Source organism: Macaca nemestrina, chromosome 1, assembly GCF_043159975.1.
Source record: "Macaca nemestrina isolate mMacNem1 chromosome 1, mMacNem.hap1, whole genome shotgun sequence".
Classification (NCBI taxonomy): domain Eukaryota; kingdom Metazoa; phylum Chordata; class Mammalia; order Primates; family Cercopithecidae; genus Macaca; species Macaca nemestrina.
In genome coordinates this window covers 188,911,499-188,930,439 of record NC_092125.1, presented here as the reverse complement: position 1 = coordinate 188,930,439, position 18,941 = coordinate 188,911,499, and the positions used below count along the sequence as shown (strand labels likewise).

Genomic DNA, 18,941 nt, shown 5'->3' with positions numbered 1-18,941 from the left:
TTTGTATTTTTTAGTAGAGACGGGGTTTCACTGTGTTAGCCAGGATGGTCTCGATCTCCTGACCTCGTGATCCGCCCGTCTCGGCCTCCCAAAGTGCTGGGATTACAGGCTTGAGCCACCGCGCCCGGCCTTTTTTTTTTTTTTGAGATGGAGTCTCGCTCTGTCACCCAGGCTGGAGTGCAGTGGCGCGATCTTGGCTTACTGTGAGCTCCGCCTCCCGGGTTCATGCAATTCTTCTGCTTCAGCCTCCTGAGTAGCTGGGACTACAGGCACCCACCACCATGCCCGGCTAATTTTTCTGTATTTTTTTAGTAGAGATGGGGTTTCACAGTGTTAGCCAGGATGGTCTCGATCTCCTGACCTCGTGATCCACCCACCTCGGCCTCCCAGCTGGGATTACAGGTGTGAGCAAGCCACCGTGCCCAGCCTATATAAATTAAATTTAAAAAAATTTTTTTTTTTTTTGAGACGGAGTCTCTGTTGCCCAGGCTGGAATGCAGTGGCGTGATCTCGGCTCACTGCAAAGTCTGCCTCCCGGGTTCGCACAATTTTAAAATTTTTTAAGTGAGTCAGATGAGGTGTGGAAAATTAGTAAATATAAACAAAAATTTTTAATGTGAATTGTTTGTCAGTCTTTAATAGATTATATAAAGTAGATGCAAATTTTGTAAGACACACAACCATTACACTTTACATATATCAAATTCAGCTCTAATAGGATGAAAGTAAATGAATGGGTCATGACCAAGTATGGGAAGTAATGAGGTGTTGTGGATTGGACCTTTCTGTATTGAATCAATCTGGTTAGTTGTTTCCCCAGTTCCCCATCACCCTAGCTTTTCAGTCTTTGCTCCTGTTAACCACCTGGGTTGCTGAGGCTTGGGAGAAGTCAGAAAGGCCTGGCTTTTCTCCCTAAGACCAGACCTGGCCTGACCTGAGAACCCAGGCTTGGGTGAAGCCTAAAGAGTTCATGTCCTCAGAGGCTTTTCCCTTCATGTCAAAGCCCATACTAAACTGTTCACATACCCTTTAAGATATTTTGACCCTAGGAGCCAGCCCTTGCAGAAAACGTGGTCAGGGTGAGAGTGTGGGCTGAGGTGAAGGGAAAAGTACAAGCTCTGCACATACTGTAAGAGCCTTGCTGAGCACGCAGGTCACTCTCCCGGCCCATAACCAGGGCCATGGGCTCAGGTGAGATGCCTGTGGTATACCTGCCTGCTTATCCAGTGACTCTTGTTCCCCTACAGCTGCCCACCCTAGGCCTTCCTGCCCCGCAGTGGCTGAAATACCATCGAGGATGGTCAGCGAGGAGGTGGAAGAGCAAGTCCATTCCATCCGAGGCAGCTCTTCTGCAAACCCTGTGAACTCAGGTAGACACACTGAGCTGTCTGCTGTTCTGTTTCCAGTGAGGCACAGATAGTTAACATCCTGTCCTAAACCTGGCTTACCTTGGCACCTGAGTTCAAGCCCTGTTTGTCACATGGGGGCATGTTTTCCTTTGGCCATGGAATCAGTCTTTCATTATCAAGACAAAACAAGAACTGTCTGGCCGGGCGCGGTGGCTCAAGCCTGTAATCCCAGCACTTTGGGAGGCCGAGACGGGCGGATCACGAGGTCAGGAGATCGAGACCATCCTGGCTGACACAGTGAAACCCCGTCTCTACTAAAAAATACAAAAAACTAGCCGGGCGAGGTGGCGGGCCCCTGTAGTCCCAGCTACTCGGGAGGCTGAGGCAAGACAATGGCGTAAACCCAGGAGGCGGAGCTTGCAGTGAGCTGAGATCCGGCCACTGCACTCCAGCCTACGTGACAGAGAAAGACTCCGTCTCAAAAAAAAAAAAAAAACAAAAAAACAAGAACTGTCTCACCTCTGTGGTTGTTGAGAAAGTAGCCAAGATGCTTAGGGAAAGTTTGGGTTAGAACTGGAGTACAGTTATCACTATTTGACTTCACACTGGCCAGGCCACTACTTTGTGGACTTGTCCATCCCGAGAGTCACATCTATTACTTCTTTTTGCATATAGTGATTTAAGAGTAAGGATCTAGAGAAGGCCTCTCCCTGGGAAAGGCCCAGTACTCAGTAAATAGCCAGAAAAGAGCAGGCTGGCTTAGACTGGTAACAGAGTGGGCTTCCTTTTTTTTTTTAATGTTTTTGTAGTTCGGAGGAAATCATGTATTGTGAAGGAAGTGGAAAAAATGAAGAACAAGCGAGAAGAGAAGAAGGCCCAGAACTCTGAAATGAGAATGAAACGAGCTCAGGTACCTTTCTTGGGAGGCTAGGGCAAGGGTTTTTGGACAGGTGTCCTTAACCGAAACCCTACACGCAGCCGAGATACAGTTGGGCCCCAGCATTTCTGAGGCTCCAGTTCTTGAGGCCCCAATTCTTTTTTTTTTTTTTTTTTTTTTGAGACAGAGTCTTGCTCTGTTGCCCAGGCTGGAGTGCAGTGGTGTGATCTCGGCTCACTGCAACCTCCACCTCTGAGTTCAAGTGATTCTTGTGCCTCAGCCTCCCAAGTAGCTGGGATTACAGGCGTGTGCCAGCTACTTTTTTGTATTTTTAGTAGAGACGGAGTTTCGCTATTTTGCCCAGGCTGGTCTGGAACTCTTGGCCTTCTAAAGTGCTGGGATTGTAGGCATAAGCCATTGCATCTGGCCTCTGAGGCTCCAATTCTGATATCCAGGAAATTTAACTGGTTTATCAGGATTCAGAGAACAAGTAATTCAGAAATGTTTCTGAAGGTCCTTAGATGAGGAATATTTCATGCTGATTGTCTAGTAAGCAAGCCACATGCTCACATGGCAGGATGGGCAGAGGGGCTGCAGGGCATAATTGGTCTGCTTTCTCCCACCCTCCCCTGAGTTGTACGCATTTGGAGGGCAGGGACTGCAGTACAGTCCCCTTATTTGGGTTCATTGCTTCTAGGTAGCCCAGTCTGCTGCTGTGCCTCCTAGAATGTGGAACTGGCCCTAGTCCCAGTTTCTAGCATGCTTTGGTGTATGCTTAGGCCCCTCTGCCAGTCTCTTCTCCAGTGCTTTGTACCTGGCTTCTCAACCTACAGCCAGGGCGGGGACTTTGACAACTGTGAAGGGTGGTGAGCAAAGAGCTATTGCTGCTGCCGCATAGGGGTCTGAGAGCACTTATATCTTAACAATCTGCCCTTTTTCACTCTCGTCTCAAACCAGGAGTATGACAGTAGTTTTCCAAACTGGGAATTTGCCCGAATGATTAAAGAATTTCGGGCTACTTTGGAATGTCATCCACTTACTATGACTGATCCTGTAAGTACATCTAAAGAACTTCTCTTTCTTGAGTAAGTGTACAATGGAGGGACAGAAAACTTCTCTTTACAGGAATGAGGGCATGCAGGAATCTTTACTCACCTTTGAGCGTTTTTTTTTTTTTTTTTTTTTGAGATGGGGTCTCTGTCAACACAGGCTGGAGTGCAGTGGTGCGATCTTGGATCACTGCAACCTCCACTTCCCTGGGCTTGAGTGATCCTCCCTACCTCAGCCTCCCGGGTAGCTGGGACCACAGATGCATTCCACCGCACCCTGCTGATTTTTTGTATTTTTGGCAGACGGGGGTTTCACCATGTTGCCCAGGCCAATCTCAAACTTCTAGGTTCAAGCGATCTGCCCGCCTCGACTTCCCAAAGTGCTGGGATTACAGGTGTAAGCCACCGTGCCTGGCAGAGGCTATTTTATTTTATTTTATTTTATTTTTTGAGACGGAGTCTCACTCTGTCGCCCAGGCTGGAGTACAATGGCATGATCTTGGCTCACTGCAGCCTCTGCCTCCCGGGTTCAAGCAATCCTCCTGCCTCAGCCTCCCCATTAGCTGGGATTACAGGCATGTGCCACCAAGTCCAGCTAATTTTTGTATTTTTAGTAGAGATGGGGTTTCACCATGTTGGCCAGGCTGGTTTCGAACTCCTGACCTCATGATCTGCCCACCTTGGCCTCCCAAAGTTCTGGAATTACAGGCGTGAGCCAATATGTCCAGCCGAGGTTATTTTTTAATATCCTTTGGTGGGCTGAAGCCAGTGAGGCCCGCATGGGAGGGGTCTGATCTTTATAAACTGGGTTCCACTCCCACTACCATAGGTTGGCTAGATTCCTGCATTAGTAAGAATCATGAAAGTAGTGCTGAAACTCCTGTAGACAGCAGAGTGAGAAAAATGGGAACAAAATCCAGTGCTCTCATCTTGTGCTCTGGAGTATCTAATGGAGGATGCAGGGGTCCTAGTGTTAGACCTTGTCCTCTGACTGGGCCAGACATGGGATTGGAAGGGGTGGAAGTTCTGGACAAGCTTGCTTTTGAAATTGCTCTGACCCTTTGCTGTTGGTTGCCTCCTCTTATCCACTTGCAGATCGAAGAGCACAGAATATGTGTCTGTGTTAGGAAACGCCCACTGAATAAGCAAGGTAAGTCCTGTTCAGTCAGGAAGAGGCTTCAGACTGATTAAGGGGCCTTCTGTTTCCAGGGAGCACCCCCTGAAATACTCTCCTTCTGCAGAATTGGCCAAGAAGGAAATTGATGTGATTTCCATTCCTAGCAAGTGTCTCCTCTTGGTACATGAACCCAAGTTGAAAGTGGACTTAACAAAGTATTTGGAGAACCAAGCATTCTGCTTTGACTTTGCATTTGATGAAACAGCTTCAAATGAAGTTGTCTACAGGTTAGTCCCTTGCATCTATTTTTCCCTCCTTGTGCCTTTCCATTTTTGTTGTGGGACATGGTGGTAACACTACTCACAGACATGCTGAATTCTGAGGCTCTTCCTCGCTTCTGTGTTTTCTTTGGGTCATACCCTTTGAGCTTAGTGGCCCATCCTTGAGTGGATCCTGAATAATGAGGTATTACCCATTATGCGCTGAGGCAGGGCTGGCCAGGCTCCAGGGATTCTTCCTGTGCCTTATGCAGCCATCTTATTGTCCACTGGGATCTGCTCTGCTGCTTTTTTTTTTTTTTGAGACAGAATTTCACTCTTGTTGCCCAGACTAGAGTGCAGGGGCACAATCTCAGCTCACTGCAACCTCCGCCTCCCAGGTTCCAGCAATTCTCCTGCCTCAGCCTCCTGAGTAGCTGAGATTACAGGTGCCCACCATCACACCTGGCTAATTTTGTGTTTTTAGTAAAGACAGGGTTTCGCCCTGTTGGTCAGGCTGGTCTCGAACTCCTGACCTCAGGTGATCTGTTCGCCTTGGCCTCCCAAAGTGCTGCGATTAAAGGTGTGAGCCACTGCGCCCGGCCCCGGATCTGCCCTTTCTAATACAGCACCCAGTACCCTCATAGGGATATTTATTTTATTTTATTTTTATTTATTTATTTTTTGAGACGGGGTCTCAGTCAGTCTGTCACCCAGGCTGGAGTGCAGTGGTGAGATCTCAGCTCACTGCAACCCCCGCCTCCCGGGTTTAAGCAATTCTCCTGCCCCAGCCTCCCAAGTAGCTGGGATTACAGGCATGTATCACCACACCTGGCTAATTTTTTGTATTTTTAGTACAGACAGTTTCACCATGTTGGTCAGGCTGGTCTCAAACTCCTGAGCTCAGGTGATCCACACACTTCAGCCTCCCAAAGTTCTGGGATTACAGGCGTGAGCCACCATGCCCAGCCAGTAGTGTCTCTTCTGCTGGAAGTTGGATGCTGAGCTTAGGCTTTCATCCTGTGTCTCCAGGGTCAGAGGAAAGGTTGGATGACTTAGAGTATGGGCCATCAGCTTGCTCCTGGGTAGTCAGCCCAGGGATCCCCCAACCCCCATCCCACTGCCAGTTTGCTAAGAGTATTTAGATTTGTAAGTGGGGTTGGGGTCAGGTGGGATCACTGAGGCAAGAGAGGAGTGCTATTCTTAGAAGGAGGAATCGACCCTGAGAACTCTGCAGTGGAAGGGTGGCAGGACATGTTCCAAGGAGCACATTTTGGGAACAGATACAAATACTCTACTCCTCTTCTAGGTTCACAGCAAGGCCACTGGTACAGACAATCTTCGAAGGTGGAAAAGCAACTTGTTTTGCATATGGCCAGACAGGAAGTGGCAAGACACATGTGAGTATTGAGGCCTGGCAGGGAAAGAGCCTTTCCATTGTGCATCCCTGGCTCCCTATAAAAGGAGACCATGAGTTTCTTAAGAAAGGCCCCTTGTTGCAGATGCCCCATCACCAGATGGCCTTGCCATGTCAGACACAGGGAGGGGCTTTAGGTCCAGCCTTCTGGCTTTGTTGTGGCCCACTGTGGTGATGGGCCAGTAGTGCTCTGCCCTAGGCCAACGGCCGTTTTCCATGGTCATCTACCCCTTCCCTTTGCAGACTATGGGCGGAGACCTCTCTGGGAAAGCCCAGAATGCATCCAAAGGGATTTACGCCATGGCCTGTAAGTACTGTGTACTGCTGCTTCAGGGTTGGGTACCAAAAGGCATGTTGTTTGCTTAGCAAGGTTCTCTCCCTCAGCCCGGGACGTCTTCCTCTTGAAGAATCAACCCTGCTACCGGAAATTGGGCTTGGAAGTCTATGTGACATTCTTCGAGATCTACAATGGGAAGGTAGCTGGTGGGAAGCCCCTTGTTTACACTGTTGGGACCCAGCACATTTTAAAACCTTGAAGTTGGCTAGAAGTTGAAGCCAAAAACCTATTAGCTGTCAAGCCACTGATGGGCCACTCTGCCCTGGCATGCACGTGTAGGGGGTTTCATCTGATGGTGAGATGGCACCTAAGTTCAACAAATATGGCAAGAATACTCCTCAGGGCCCCCTCTCAGGTGCCAGGTTTGCCTGTGTGTGTCCTGACCTCCCTCAGCCTATTTCCTTCATCCCTTCTTCCCTGATTATGCACATTCAGTCTCATATTCATTCTTTCCCTTCCCGCACCTCCATATATCTCTTTCCACCCCTCTCTGTATGCACTGTGTGCTTCTACAGAGTTGCTTTCCCTAGAGTGGGATCTAGATAATAAAATAGCTAATGTTTATCATTAATAAGATATTAGGGACTGGGCGTGGTGACTCATGCCTATAATCCCAGCACTTGGGGAGGCTGTGGCAGGCAAGTCACCTGAGGTCAGGAGTTCGAGACCAGCCTGGCTAACATGGTGAAACCCCCATCTCTACTAAAAACACACAACAGATTAGCTGGGCATGGTTGTGGGCACCTGTAATCCCAGCTACTCAGGAAGCTGAGGCAGGAGAATCACTTGAACCCAGGAGGCAGAGCTTGTGCCATTGCACTCCAGCCCGGGCAACAAGAGCTAAACTCCGTCTCAAAATAATAATAAGATATTAGGAGCTATGTGCTATTCTAAGTGCTATCTGTCTCGGCTTTACAGATGAGATGCAAGGCTAGAGTGGTTATTAACTTGCCCAGGCTCACACAGCTAGTAAGGTACCAGAGTCACAGTAAACTGAGGCAGTTTGGCTCAGATCCCAAGTATATTGCCCTCTGCTAGGCTGACATCCATTATCTCATGTTCTCTGCCTTTCCTGCTGCTGGCTTTTGTCTGAGCTGGGCAGGCTCTGTAGGAGGGAGCAGTCGGGTAGGGTCCCTGGTGCCCAGTGGCCTTAGCCTCATTCCCCCTGCCTGGCACAGCTGTTTGACCTGCTCAACAAGAAGGCCAAGCTGCGCGTGCTGGAGGACGGCAAGCAACAGGTGCAAGTGGTGGGGCTGCAGGAGCACCTGGTTAACTCTGCTGATGACGTCATTAAGATGATCGACATGGGCAGCGCCTGCAGGTCAGAGTCCTGGTGCGGGGGAAGGAGCGACCTTCTCATGTCTGGTTCATGAGTAAAGTCTAACTCTGAGCACATTTCTATTTACACAGAGTGCTGCTTTGCCCAGTTTGGTAAGGGCTGCGAAGGCCTCTGCTTAATAGGGTCTCTATAAGACATATGAGGGCCAGGCGCGGTGGCTCAAGCCTGTAATCCCAGCACTTTGGGAGGCCGAGACGGGCGGATCACGAGGTCAGGAGATCAAGACCATCCTGGCTAACACAGGGAAACCCCGTCTCTACTAAAAAATACAAAAAACTAGCCGGGTGAGGCGGCGGGCGCCTGTAGTCCCAGCTACTAGGGAGGCTGAGGCAGGAGAATGGCTTGAACCCGGGAGGCGGAGCTTGCAGTGAGCTGAGATCTGGCCACTGCACTCCAGCCTGGGCGAGAGCGAGACTCCGTCTCAAAAAAAAAAAAAAAAAAAAAAGACATATGACCCCAGGGCCAGAGGCTAATCAGAACCAAGTCAGGTCGGGTACAGTGGCTCACACCTATAATCTCAGCAGTTTGGGAAAACAAAGCAAGAGGATCACTTCAGGCCAGGAGTTCGAGGTTGCAGTGAGCTATGATCGCACCACTGCACTCCAGTCTGCATGGCAGAGCAAGACTCTCTCAAAAAAATTTAAAAAACAAGTCAAAATGTTACCCCAAAGTCATGCTTCCTGGCTTCTCTGGGTTCCTCTTTGCTCTTTCCTCCCTTTGTGGTGGAAGTCAGGAGCTCTGGGTCTGTTCTGGGCTGGAAGTAATGGGTTCATACCCCCTCTGCACAGAAGTAGGGGAGCACTTTTCCACTAGGGCTGTGGATATTGGTACAGTGGAGCGCTAGGCAGCTATGGAGGCCCAGGGAGGGGGCTGCCCTCTACAGGGTCCTCAAGTTCTGGCAGGTGGTTCATGACAGCTTCCCCGTTCCTTGTGGGCCCTTTGTAGCAGAGGCAATTTATCCTTCCCCATGTCCTTCTAGGGCTCCAGGTCTGGCAAAGGACTGGATTCCCTAGTCCAGAATCCAGTACTAATTTGGCTGCCAGGAAAATGTATTAGGTCCAGAGCTGGAGGGAGAATTGCTACCCAGGGAGGGCAAGATGGAAGCCTGGGACAGGAAGACACAGGATTTCTTCGCCGCCTAATCTGTGTCCTTCCCTTCCTAGAGAACGTCTGTGGACTTGGGTGCCTTGGGGGCTGGTGACCACAGAATCTCATAACCTTTCTTTACCACAGAACCTCTGGGCAGACATTTGCCAACTCCAATTCCTCCCGCTCCCACGCCTGCTTCCAGATTCTTCTTCGAGCTAAAGGGAGAATGCATGGCAAGTTCTCTTTGGTAGATCTGGCAGGGAATGAGCGAGGTGCAGACACTTCCAGTGCTGACCGGCAGACCCGCATGGAGGGCGCAGAAATCAACAAGAGTCTCTTAGCCCTGAAGGTAGTGGGGCAGTTAGAGCTGGTTGGCCGGGAGAGCTGCTGGGAAGGGATGGGGAGGGGTCAGTGCAAGGAAAGAAGGGACCTCAGTTGTTCCTGCTGCCCCCACAGGAGTGCATCAGGGCCCTGGGACAGAACAAGGCTCACACCCCGTTCCGTGAGAGCAAGCTGACACAGGTGCTGAGGGACTCCTTCATTGGGGAGAACTCTAGGACTTGCATGGTGAGTAGGGTCACTTTGAAGGTGATGGTGCAAGAGGAGACAGAGTTGCCTTCCACAGACAGTCCTGTCCCTGGGCTGGAAGCTCAGCACTGCCAGCTGCCTGCGTTTCCAGGCTCTACTGTGACTGAGCTTCCAGATCCTGCTTTAATGCACCAGCCTCCTCGTGGCCTAACCAAGCCGGGAGGAAGGGATCTATTCCCTTTAAGATGTGTAGATGCAGCTCTTGCTTTGGGAGAGGTCATTCCTCCATTACTGGATGAAAAAGGGGTTCTAGAATTCAGAAGATGGGCCTTTGGGTCAGCAGGAAAGGGAAGTCCTTGTTTCTTCCATGGCTTCCCTCAGGTTCATTGGCTCCCAGCCTAGAAAACAGAAATAGCCTGGATCATAAAGCTGTGTTCTTGAATGACTTCCTCCTCCCTGTTTTATCCCCAAGCCCTTGTATGTGAGATCTGCCATCCTTCCCCTCAAGAGAATATTCTCCCCTACCCTTTGGGTAGGGGCCTTTTTCATAAGGAAGGTAGGATTTTCTGACTAAGCTCTAAACCCTGTACCTAAGGCATTATCCCTTGGCCTAAGGGAACTGAAGTTTCCAGCAGAAGCCACAGAGCTTTAAGATGGGACCTTGGGCTGGGCGCGGTGGCTCACGCCTGTAATCCCAGCACTTTGGGAGGCGGAGGCGGGTGGATCACAAGGTCAGGAGATTGAGACCATCCTGGCTAATGTGGTGAAACCCCATCTCTACTAAAAAATACAAAAATTAGCCGGGTGTGGTGGCAGGCACCTGTAGTCCCAGCTACTCAGGAGGCTGAGGGAGGAGAATGGCATGAACCCGGAAGGCGGAGCTTGCGGTGAGCCAAGATCGCACCACTGCACTCTTGTCTAGGCAACAGAGTGAGACTCCGTCTCAAAAAAAAGAAAAGAAAAGATAGGACCTCGGTAGGAAGACTGTCTCAGTAAAGGAATAATGAAGCGAAAGATAATTAGATGTGTCTTTGAAAGTAGGAAACCAAAGTCTGAGGCATCTTAATTTGCAATGCCCATGGGGCAAGTGGCCTAGCACAGCACAGTGCTAAATGAGTCCTCCCATCAATACCATGTGGGTCTCCGAAGCTTGAAGAAACTCCAAGTGGAGGCCCCTCGGGGGCAGGCTATCTAGCATCCTCACTGTGCCTCTCAGCCTTTAATCACCCATCCCTCTTTTGCAGATTGCAACGATCTCACCAGGCATAAGCTCCTGTGAATATACTTTAAACACACTGAGATATGCAGACAGGTACTAGTACCTACAGCTAGGTGGGATGGGGAACAGGACTGGGCAAGGGAAGGGCAGTGATGAGAGTGGAGGAGGCTCTGGGGCCTCGGGGCCTACTGTATACTCCTCTGTGACTCTGAACCTGGGACTTGGGAGTTCAGCCATAAAGCTAGGTCTGTCCCAGTCCTCTCTGGGCCCTGCTGGGGAGTTAGCAAGGTGAGGGGCTTTTCCAGTCCAGCTTTAGTTGACTCTCTCCTGGCTGAAGGCAAGGTTGCCATTCCATTCCCTTGGAGCCTCAAGCCTCGAAGCCTGGGTGGTACCGCGCTTCTGTGGTGAGTACCAAGGGGGCTGCTGTGGGGATCTGAGACCTCCTTGTTTCCTCAGGGTCAAGGAGCTGAGCCCCCACAGTGGGCCCAGTGGAGAGCAGTTGATTCAAATGGAAACAGAAGAGATGGAAGCCTGCTCTAATGGGGTGCTGATTCCAGGCAATGTAAGGACCAGGATGGGGCCAAGCAAGACAGAAGTGTGGCCTGCTGAGGTGGCAACTGATCACACAATTGTCTTTCTTTTTGGCCCTCTCAGTTATCCAAGGAAGAGGAGGAACTGTCTTCCCAGATGTCCAGCTTTAACGAAGCCATGACTCAGATCAGGGAGCTGGAGGAGAGGGCTGTGGAAGAGCTCAAGGAGATCATACAGGTAGGCAGCTGGCCCTGGCCAGAGAACTGGATGCATCACGGCCCTCAGTGTGTTCCGTACCATTCCCAGAACATGACCTGGGTCTTGTTCCCACAGGTGTTCACATTGGGGTAGCAAGAAGCAGCCCTCTACACCAGCACTCTTTAATGCTTTGCCTATTAACCCAGCTGTTCTTCTAATTATCACAACCCCTTCTGCAGGTTGGCACACGTAGGCTTTCTGACATCACACTAACCAGAGCCAGTCTCTCCTCCATGCTCCTGATAGAGGATTTGAAGGGTGATCCGTATGCAGGGATCTTCTCTTGTTTTTTTGGTGAATGTTGCAACTCTTGTGCTGGATCCAAGGGCCAAAAAACATGAAGTATAGGTAATAGGCCCTAAGGGTGTGACTTGAGATCAATCCTATCTCTTCCATTAACAAGCTGATTTCCTTATGAAAGTCATTTAGCCTCACTGGGCCTCAGTTTTTGCATCTCTGAAATGGTCAAGGTAGGATGGTTGTATTTGAGGGTTCCGTAATATGCTTATAAAGCATCAGCACAGTACCCAGTGTGTGGCCAGGGTTTAGTAAGTGGTAGGTGCCCCTGCTACTGTAATCCCTACTGTGGAAGAGGAAGTGACCAGGAGGCAGGAATTTACATTCTAATGGTGGGGCGCTCAGGATTGCAGAGCAGGAAGGAAGAACTTGGGGCAGGTGTAACTGAGGAGGGACTGTGAAGAGTAAGTGCTCAGGCCTGTCCTCCCCTTCCTGGAGTGCTCAGGGGTACAGAGTTTTGTAAGCACATGGCACTTTCAGGATGAATGAGAGGCTCACTGTGGTCAAAGCAAAAGGAATGAACAGGTGATGGAGGGTAATTAAGGCTGTGGACAGGTCAGCAGGGATCTGATGCTAAAGAGCCTTCTAGATGGTCACAGGCCTGGACTGCATCATGAGGACAGTGGAAGCCTTTGGAGGGTGTTAAGCAGAGTGGTGACATGGGCATGTCAGAGCTTTAGATATATCATATGGTCACCATGTGGAGCCTGGTTTGGGAGCTTGGGAAAAGCAAAAGTAGAGGCAGTTAGGAGATTGTTGGAAAGGGTTCAAGAAAAACTAGTGCCAGCCAGACACGGTGGCTCATGCTTGTAATCCCAACACCTTGGGAGGCCGAGGTAGGTGGATCATGAGGTCAGGAGTTTGAGACCAGCCCGGCCAACATGGCGAAACCCCGTGTCTACTAAAAATACAAAAAACTAGCCAAGTGTGGTGGCGGGTGCCTGTAATCCCAGCTGCCTGGGAGGCTGAGGCAGGAGAATTACTGGAACCCGGGAGGCGAAGGTTGCAGTGAGCCGAGATCGCACCACTGCACTCTAGCCTGGGTGACAGAGCAAGACTCCATCTCGGGGAAAAAAAAAAAAGAGAGAAACTAGTGCCTATACCAAGCTGTGTCCGTGTTCATGGGATTGGAATGAGGGCATGAGATTCACGAACCATTTAGATATACAAGCATCAAAATCTTAAAAGGTACCCCCCAAAATATGTACTCTCTCTATATATATGCTTTTGTTTTTGAGAGAATCTCACTCTGTCACCCAGACTGGAGTTTAGTGGTGCAATCTTGGCTCACTGCAGCCTCCGCCTCCTGGGTTCAAGCAATTCTCCTGCCTCAGCCTCCTGAGTACCTGGGATTACAGGTGCTTGCCACCATGCCCGTCTAATTTTTCTTTTTTTTTTTTTTTTTTTTTTGAGACGGAGTCCCGCTCTGTCGCCCAGGCTGGAGTGCAGTGGCCGGATCTCAGCTCACTGCAAGCTCCGCCTCCCGGGTTCATGCCATTCTCCTGCCTCAGCCTCCCGAGTAGCTGGGACTACAGGCGCCTGCCACCTCACCCAGCTAATTTTTTGTATTTTTTAGTAGAGACGGGGTTTCTTTTTTTTTTTTTTTTTGAGACGGAGTCTCACGCTGTTGCCCAGGCTGGAGTGCAGTGGCGCGATCTCGGCTCACTGCAAGCTCCGCCTCCCGGGTTCCCGCCATTCTCCTGCCTCAGCCTCCTGAGTAGCTGGGACTACAGGCGCCCGCCACCGCGCCCGGCTAATTTTTTGTATTTTTAGTAGAGACGGGGTTTCACTGTGGTCTTGATCTCCTGACCTTGTGATCCGCCCGCCTCGGCCTCCCAAAGTGCTGGGATTACAGGCTTGAGCCACCGCGCCCGGCCTAGAGACGGGGTTTCACCGTGTTAGCCAGCATGGTCTCGATCTCCTGACCTCGTGATCCGCCCGTCTCGGCCTCCCAAAGTGCTGGGATTACAGGCTTGAGCCACCGCGCCCGGCCTTTTTTTTTTTTTTGAGACGGAGTCTCACTCTGTCCCCCAGGCTGGAGTGCAGTGGTGGGATCTCAGCTCGCTGCAAGCTCTGCCTCTCGGGTTCACGCCATTCTCCTGCCTCAGCCTCCCGAGTAGCTGGGACTACAAGCGCCCGCCACCTCACCTGGCTAGTTTTTTGTATTTTTTAGTAGAGACGGGGTTTCACTGTGTTAGCCAGGATGGTCTCGATCTCCTGACCTCGGGATCTGCCCGTCTCGGCCTCCCAAAGTGCTGGGATTACAGGCTTGAGCCACCGCGCCCGGCCATTTTTTGTATTTTTAGTAGAGATGGGGTTTTATCATGTTGGCCAGGCTGGTCTTGAGCTCCTGACTTCAAGTGATCCGCCTGCCTCAGCCTCCCAAAGTGCTGGGATTACGAGTGTGAGCCACCATGCTCAGCCTATTATCTGGTTGTTTTATGTTTGCTTGTTTTGGGGTTGGGGGTGGAATGCAATGGCACAATCACGGCTCACCGCAACCTCCGCCTCCCAGGTTCAAACAATTCTCCTGCCTCAGCCTCCCAAGTAACTGGAGTTACAGGCATGTGCCACCACGCCCAGCTAATTTTGTATTTTTAGTAGAGACAGGGTTTCTCCATGTTGGTCGGGCTGGTCTCGAACTCCAACCTCAGGTGATCCACCCGCCTCGACCTCCCAAAGTGCTGGGATTACAGGCGTGAGCCACTGCGCCCGGCTGTATATTTATTATTTAAAAAGAATCAGGTGATCAGGCAGGCAATCACCTGAGGTCAAGTGTTCGAGACCAGCGTGGCCAACATGGTGAAACCCCGTCTCTACTAAAAATACAAAAATTAGCCAGGCGTGGTGGCAGGTGCCTGTAATCCCAGCTACTTGGGAGGCTGAGGCAGAAGAATCACTTGAGCCCAGGAGGCGAAGGTTGTAGTGAGCCGAGATAGTGCCACTGCACTCCGGCCTGGGCGATAGAGCAAGATTGTCTCAAAAATAAAATAATCATTTGGCCAGGTGAAGTGGGTCATGCCTGTAATCTCAACACTTTGGGAGGTCAAGGAAGGAAGATCACTTGAGCCCAGGAGTTCGAGACCAGCCTGGGCAACATGGCCCCATCTCTACAAAAAATAAAAATAAATAAATATCCCAAAGGTGGTGTGAGCAGCAAAAATTGTAATAAAAAGAACCATTTAGGGGCCGGGCGCGGTGGCTCAAGCCTGTAATCCCAGCACTTTGGGAGGCCGAGATGGGCGGATCACGAGGTCAGGAGATCGAGACCATCCTGGCTAACACGGTGAAACCCCGTCTCTACTAAGAAATACAAAAAATAGCCGGGTGAGGTGGCGGGCACCTGTAGTCCCAGCTACTCTGGAGGCTAAGGCCGGAGAATGGCGTGAACCCGGGAGGCGGAGCTTGCAGTGAGCTGAGATCCGGCCACTGCACTCCAGCCTGGGCGACAGAGCGAGACTCCGTCTCAAAAAAAAAAAAAAGAACCATTTAGGGAGCAGAATTGGGGAGGATTTGGTGACAAGTAGGGTGAAAGAATAAAGTCACTCAGACTGGGCATGGTGGCTTACGCCTGTAATCCCAGCACTTTGGGAGGCTGAGGCAGGTGGATCACAAGGTCAGGAGATCAAGACCATCCTGGCCAACATGGTGAAACCCCATCTCTACTAAAAAATAAAATTAGCTGGGCGTGGTGGCACGCACCTGTAGTCCCAGCTACTTGGGAGGCTGAGGCAGGGGAATCGCTTGAACCCGGGAGGCAGAGGTTGCAATGAGCCGAGATCGCGCCACTGCACTCCAGCCTGACGACAGAGCAAGACTCTGTCTCAAAGAAAAAAGAAAATTAGCTGGGTGTGGTGGCGTGCACCTGTAGTCCCAGCTAGTCGGGAGACTGAGATAAGAGAATCGCTTAAACTTGGGAGGCGGAAGTTGCAGTGAGCCAGGATTGCACGCCACTTCACTCCAGCCTAGGTGACAAAGTAAGACTCCATCTCAAAAAAAATAAAAATAAAATCACTCAAATTTCTAGCTTGGGCATCAGGACCAATGATGTTATTCGTTTGATATAAGAGATGGGGATAAGCTTGGGGTAGGAGGCCAGGAATGGTTCCTCAGGCCTGTAATCCCAGCACTTTGGGAGGCTGAGGCTGGTGGATCACCTAAGGTCGGGAGTTCGAGACCAGCCTGGCCAACATGGAGAAACCCTGTTTCTACTAAAAATACAAAATTAGCCAGGCGTGGTGGCACATGCCTGTAATCCCAGCTACTTGGGAGGCTGAGGCAGGAGAATCCCTTAAACTCGGGGAGTGGAGGTTGTGGTGATCCGAGATCGCACCATTGCACTCCAGCCTGGGCAACAAGAGTGAAACTCCGTCTCAAAAAAAAAAAAAAAAGAAAAAAGAAGCTTGGGTTAGGAAGAGGGTGAATTCAAGCTAAAGATTTCCTTGGGAAGAGGGTGCACAGGCAGGGTGTGGGTCATGGACCAGAGGTAAGGCATCTTGCTCAGTTGTCTGCATTGCAGTTGTTAGGACCCCAGGAATGATTTGCTAAATGGTTAGTGAACTGACAAGGTCCTCCCTGTGTTGTAGCAAGGACCAGATTGGCTTGAGCTCTCTGAGATGACTGAGCAGCCGGACTATGACCTAGAGACCTTTGTGAACAAAGCGGAATTTGCTCTGGCCCAGCAAGCCAAGCATTTCTCGGCCCTGCGAGGTGGGTATGGCTGGATGGGGTGCAGGTGGACGATGGTGGCCTCTGCTGGCTCTTGGGCAGCTGCAAGTGATAGCAGCTCTGCCTTGAGTGAATGGGGGCTCCTCAGACTCTCACTAACCCCATATGTACCACTACCCCTTTCTTCCAGATGTCATCAAGGCCTTGCGCCTGGCCATGCAGCTGGAAGAGCAGGCTAGCAGACAAATAAGCAGCAAGAAACGGCCCCAGTGATGACTGCAAATAAAGATCTGTTTGCTTTGACACCCAGCCTCTTCCCTGGCCCTCCCCAGAGAATTTTGGGCACCTGGTGGGTCTAGGCAGGGTCTGAGCTGGGACAGGTTCTGGTAAACGCCACATATGGGGGCATCTGGGCCCAAGGCAGCTGGGGAGGGGTCCGAGTGACATGAAACACTCCTTTTCTTTTCCTCGGTTGTCGCCCTCGTGGGAGGAAGGAGCTCTTAGTTACCCTTTTGTGTTGCCCTTCTTCCCATCAAGGAGAATGTTCTCAGCATAGAGCTTTCTCCACAGCATCCTGCCTGTGTGGACTGGCTGCTAATGGAGAGCTCCCTGGGGTTGTCCTGGCTCTGGGGAGAGAGAGGGAGCCTTTAGTCCAGCTATCTGCTGGCTCTAAACCTTCTACACCTTTGGTCCGAGCACTGAATGTCTTGTACTTCAAAAAAATGTTTCTGAGATGACTTTCTACCTTACTGTCTTCCTAGAGATCCAAGAGGATCCCTACTGTTTTCCGTTTTATGTGTTTATACATTGTATGTAACAATAAAGAGAAAAAAATAAATTAGCTGTTTAAGTGTGTGGAAAGGGCCTGGGATATGTCTGAGCCTTCTGGGACTAAGGACATGACTGTACCTTTGGCCTCTCGGTAGTACTAATTCTGTACTTCCAGGAGGCCATATCCACGCCTACAATTCCAATGACAAGCTGAAGACTCCTGTGACTTGTTTGATGTCTATGAGATGCTTACTAGGCCTGGGAACAGGAACTCTAAGTAGAAGGAAGATGGCTGCCAGGCGTGGTGGCCCACGCCTATAATCCCAGCACTTTGGAAGGCTAAGGCGGGCAGATCTCGAGGTAAGGAGTTCGAGACCAGCCTGGCCAACGTGGTGAAACCCCATCTCTACTAAAAATACAAAAATTAGCCGGGCATAGTGCATGGTGGCACGCACCTATAGTTCTAGCTATTCTGGAGGCTGAGGCAGGAGAATTGCTTGAACCTGGGAGGTGGAGGTTGCAGTGACCCAAGACTGTGCCACAGCACTCCAGCCTAGATGACAGAGCAAGACTCTGTCTCAAAAAAAAAAAGAAAGCCGGGCATTGTGGCTCACACCTGTAATCCTAGCACATTGGGAGGCCGAGGCGGGCGGATCACCTGAGGTCAGGAGTTTGTGACCAACATGGTGAAACCCCATCTCTACTAAAAATCCAAAAAATTAGCCGGGTGTGGTGGCAGGCACCTGTAATCCCAGCTACTCAGGAGGCTGAGGCAGGAGAATCGCTTGAACCCGGGAGGCGGAGGTTGCAGTAAGTTGAGATTGTGCCATCGCACTCCAGCCTGGGGAACAAGAGCAAGACTCGTCTCAAAAAACAGAAACAAAAAAGCCGGGCTCGGTGGCTCATGCCTGTAATCCCAGCACTTTGGGAGACTGAGGTGGGCAGATCACCTGACATCAGGAGTTCAAGACCAGCCTGACCAACATGGAGAAACCCTGTCTCTACTAAAAATACAAAATTAGCTGGCCGTGGTGACGCATACCTGTAATCCCAGGAGGCAGAGGTTGTGGTGAGCGAAGATCACGCCATTGCACTCCAGCTCAGGCAACAAAAGCAAAACTCCAACTCAAAAAAAAAAAAAAGAAAAAGAAGGCACCCTATTATAGTCAGCCCAGGGCCTGTTAGATTCTGTGGGGTTGAGGCAAGGAGTCTCCCTGACTGAGGGCTCCCTAAACACATTTGGTTGTAAGGTTCCTAGCCTTAAACCTTTTAGTGATGCCTCATTACCATTCATACAAAGGCTGAATAAAGCACTTAACCTGCTGGTCAGGGAAGGATCCAAAGGGAAACACCAATTTGGTCTTGAAGAAAAAGTCTGCCCAGTGGACTGAGGGCCCAGTCACAGGGCATGAACAGCTTAGGAACTGGAGAACTCTATATTCCATGTCATGGAGCATGGATTATCGGAATGGTAATGAGGTGCCACTAAAAGGTTTAACCTAGGAACCATACAAGCAAATGAGTGTTTGGGAAGCCCTCAGTCACAGAGACTCCTGGCCTCCCAAAGTGCTGGGATTACAGGCATGAGCCACTGCACTACGCCAGGAGTTTGCTTTTACTTCTAGTTTGTTGAGTCTTTTAATCGCCAGAGGGTATTGGATTTTGTCAAATGCTTTTTCTGTGTTTTGAAGTGATCATGTGGTTTTGTTTCTTCCTTTACTCCATTAATATGCTATATTAAACCTGGGAAAACCAAGTAAATACAATGTGAGTAGAACAATAATTAGATTGAATATTTAAGTGCCATTTAAATATTTATTGAGTGCTGTACTCTGGGA

General features: G+C 50.3%; 1 protein-coding gene across 2 annotated transcripts in view; it reads left to right on the top strand.

Annotated features, from left to right (window-relative positions):
- Positions 1 to 16,635, top strand: part of LOC105494916 (kinesin family member 2C) — a 28,883-nt gene extending 12,248 nt beyond the window's left edge. For both annotated transcript variants that reach the window (XM_011763935.3, XM_011763936.3), the window contains 16 exons: positions 1,248 to 1,370; positions 2,159 to 2,259; positions 3,184 to 3,279; positions 4,371 to 4,425; positions 4,517 to 4,679; positions 5,959 to 6,049; positions 6,310 to 6,373; positions 6,451 to 6,542; positions 7,582 to 7,724; positions 8,976 to 9,180; positions 9,288 to 9,398; positions 10,604 to 10,671; positions 11,035 to 11,140; positions 11,233 to 11,346; positions 16,251 to 16,374; positions 16,523 to 16,635. In XM_011763935.3, the coding sequence (XP_011762237.1) occupies positions 1,248 to 1,370; positions 2,159 to 2,259; positions 3,184 to 3,279; positions 4,371 to 4,425; positions 4,517 to 4,679; positions 5,959 to 6,049; positions 6,310 to 6,373; positions 6,451 to 6,542; positions 7,582 to 7,724; positions 8,976 to 9,180; positions 9,288 to 9,398; positions 10,604 to 10,671; positions 11,035 to 11,140; positions 11,233 to 11,346; positions 16,251 to 16,374; positions 16,523 to 16,605 (1,739 nt within the window). In that variant the 3' untranslated portion in view covers positions 16,606 to 16,635. The remainder of the gene's footprint in view (positions 1 to 1,247; positions 1,371 to 2,158; positions 2,260 to 3,183; positions 3,280 to 4,370; positions 4,426 to 4,516; positions 4,680 to 5,958; positions 6,050 to 6,309; positions 6,374 to 6,450; positions 6,543 to 7,581; positions 7,725 to 8,975; positions 9,181 to 9,287; positions 9,399 to 10,603; positions 10,672 to 11,034; positions 11,141 to 11,232; positions 11,347 to 16,250; positions 16,375 to 16,522) is intronic.
- Positions 16,636 to 18,941: the final 2,306 nt, after the last annotated feature.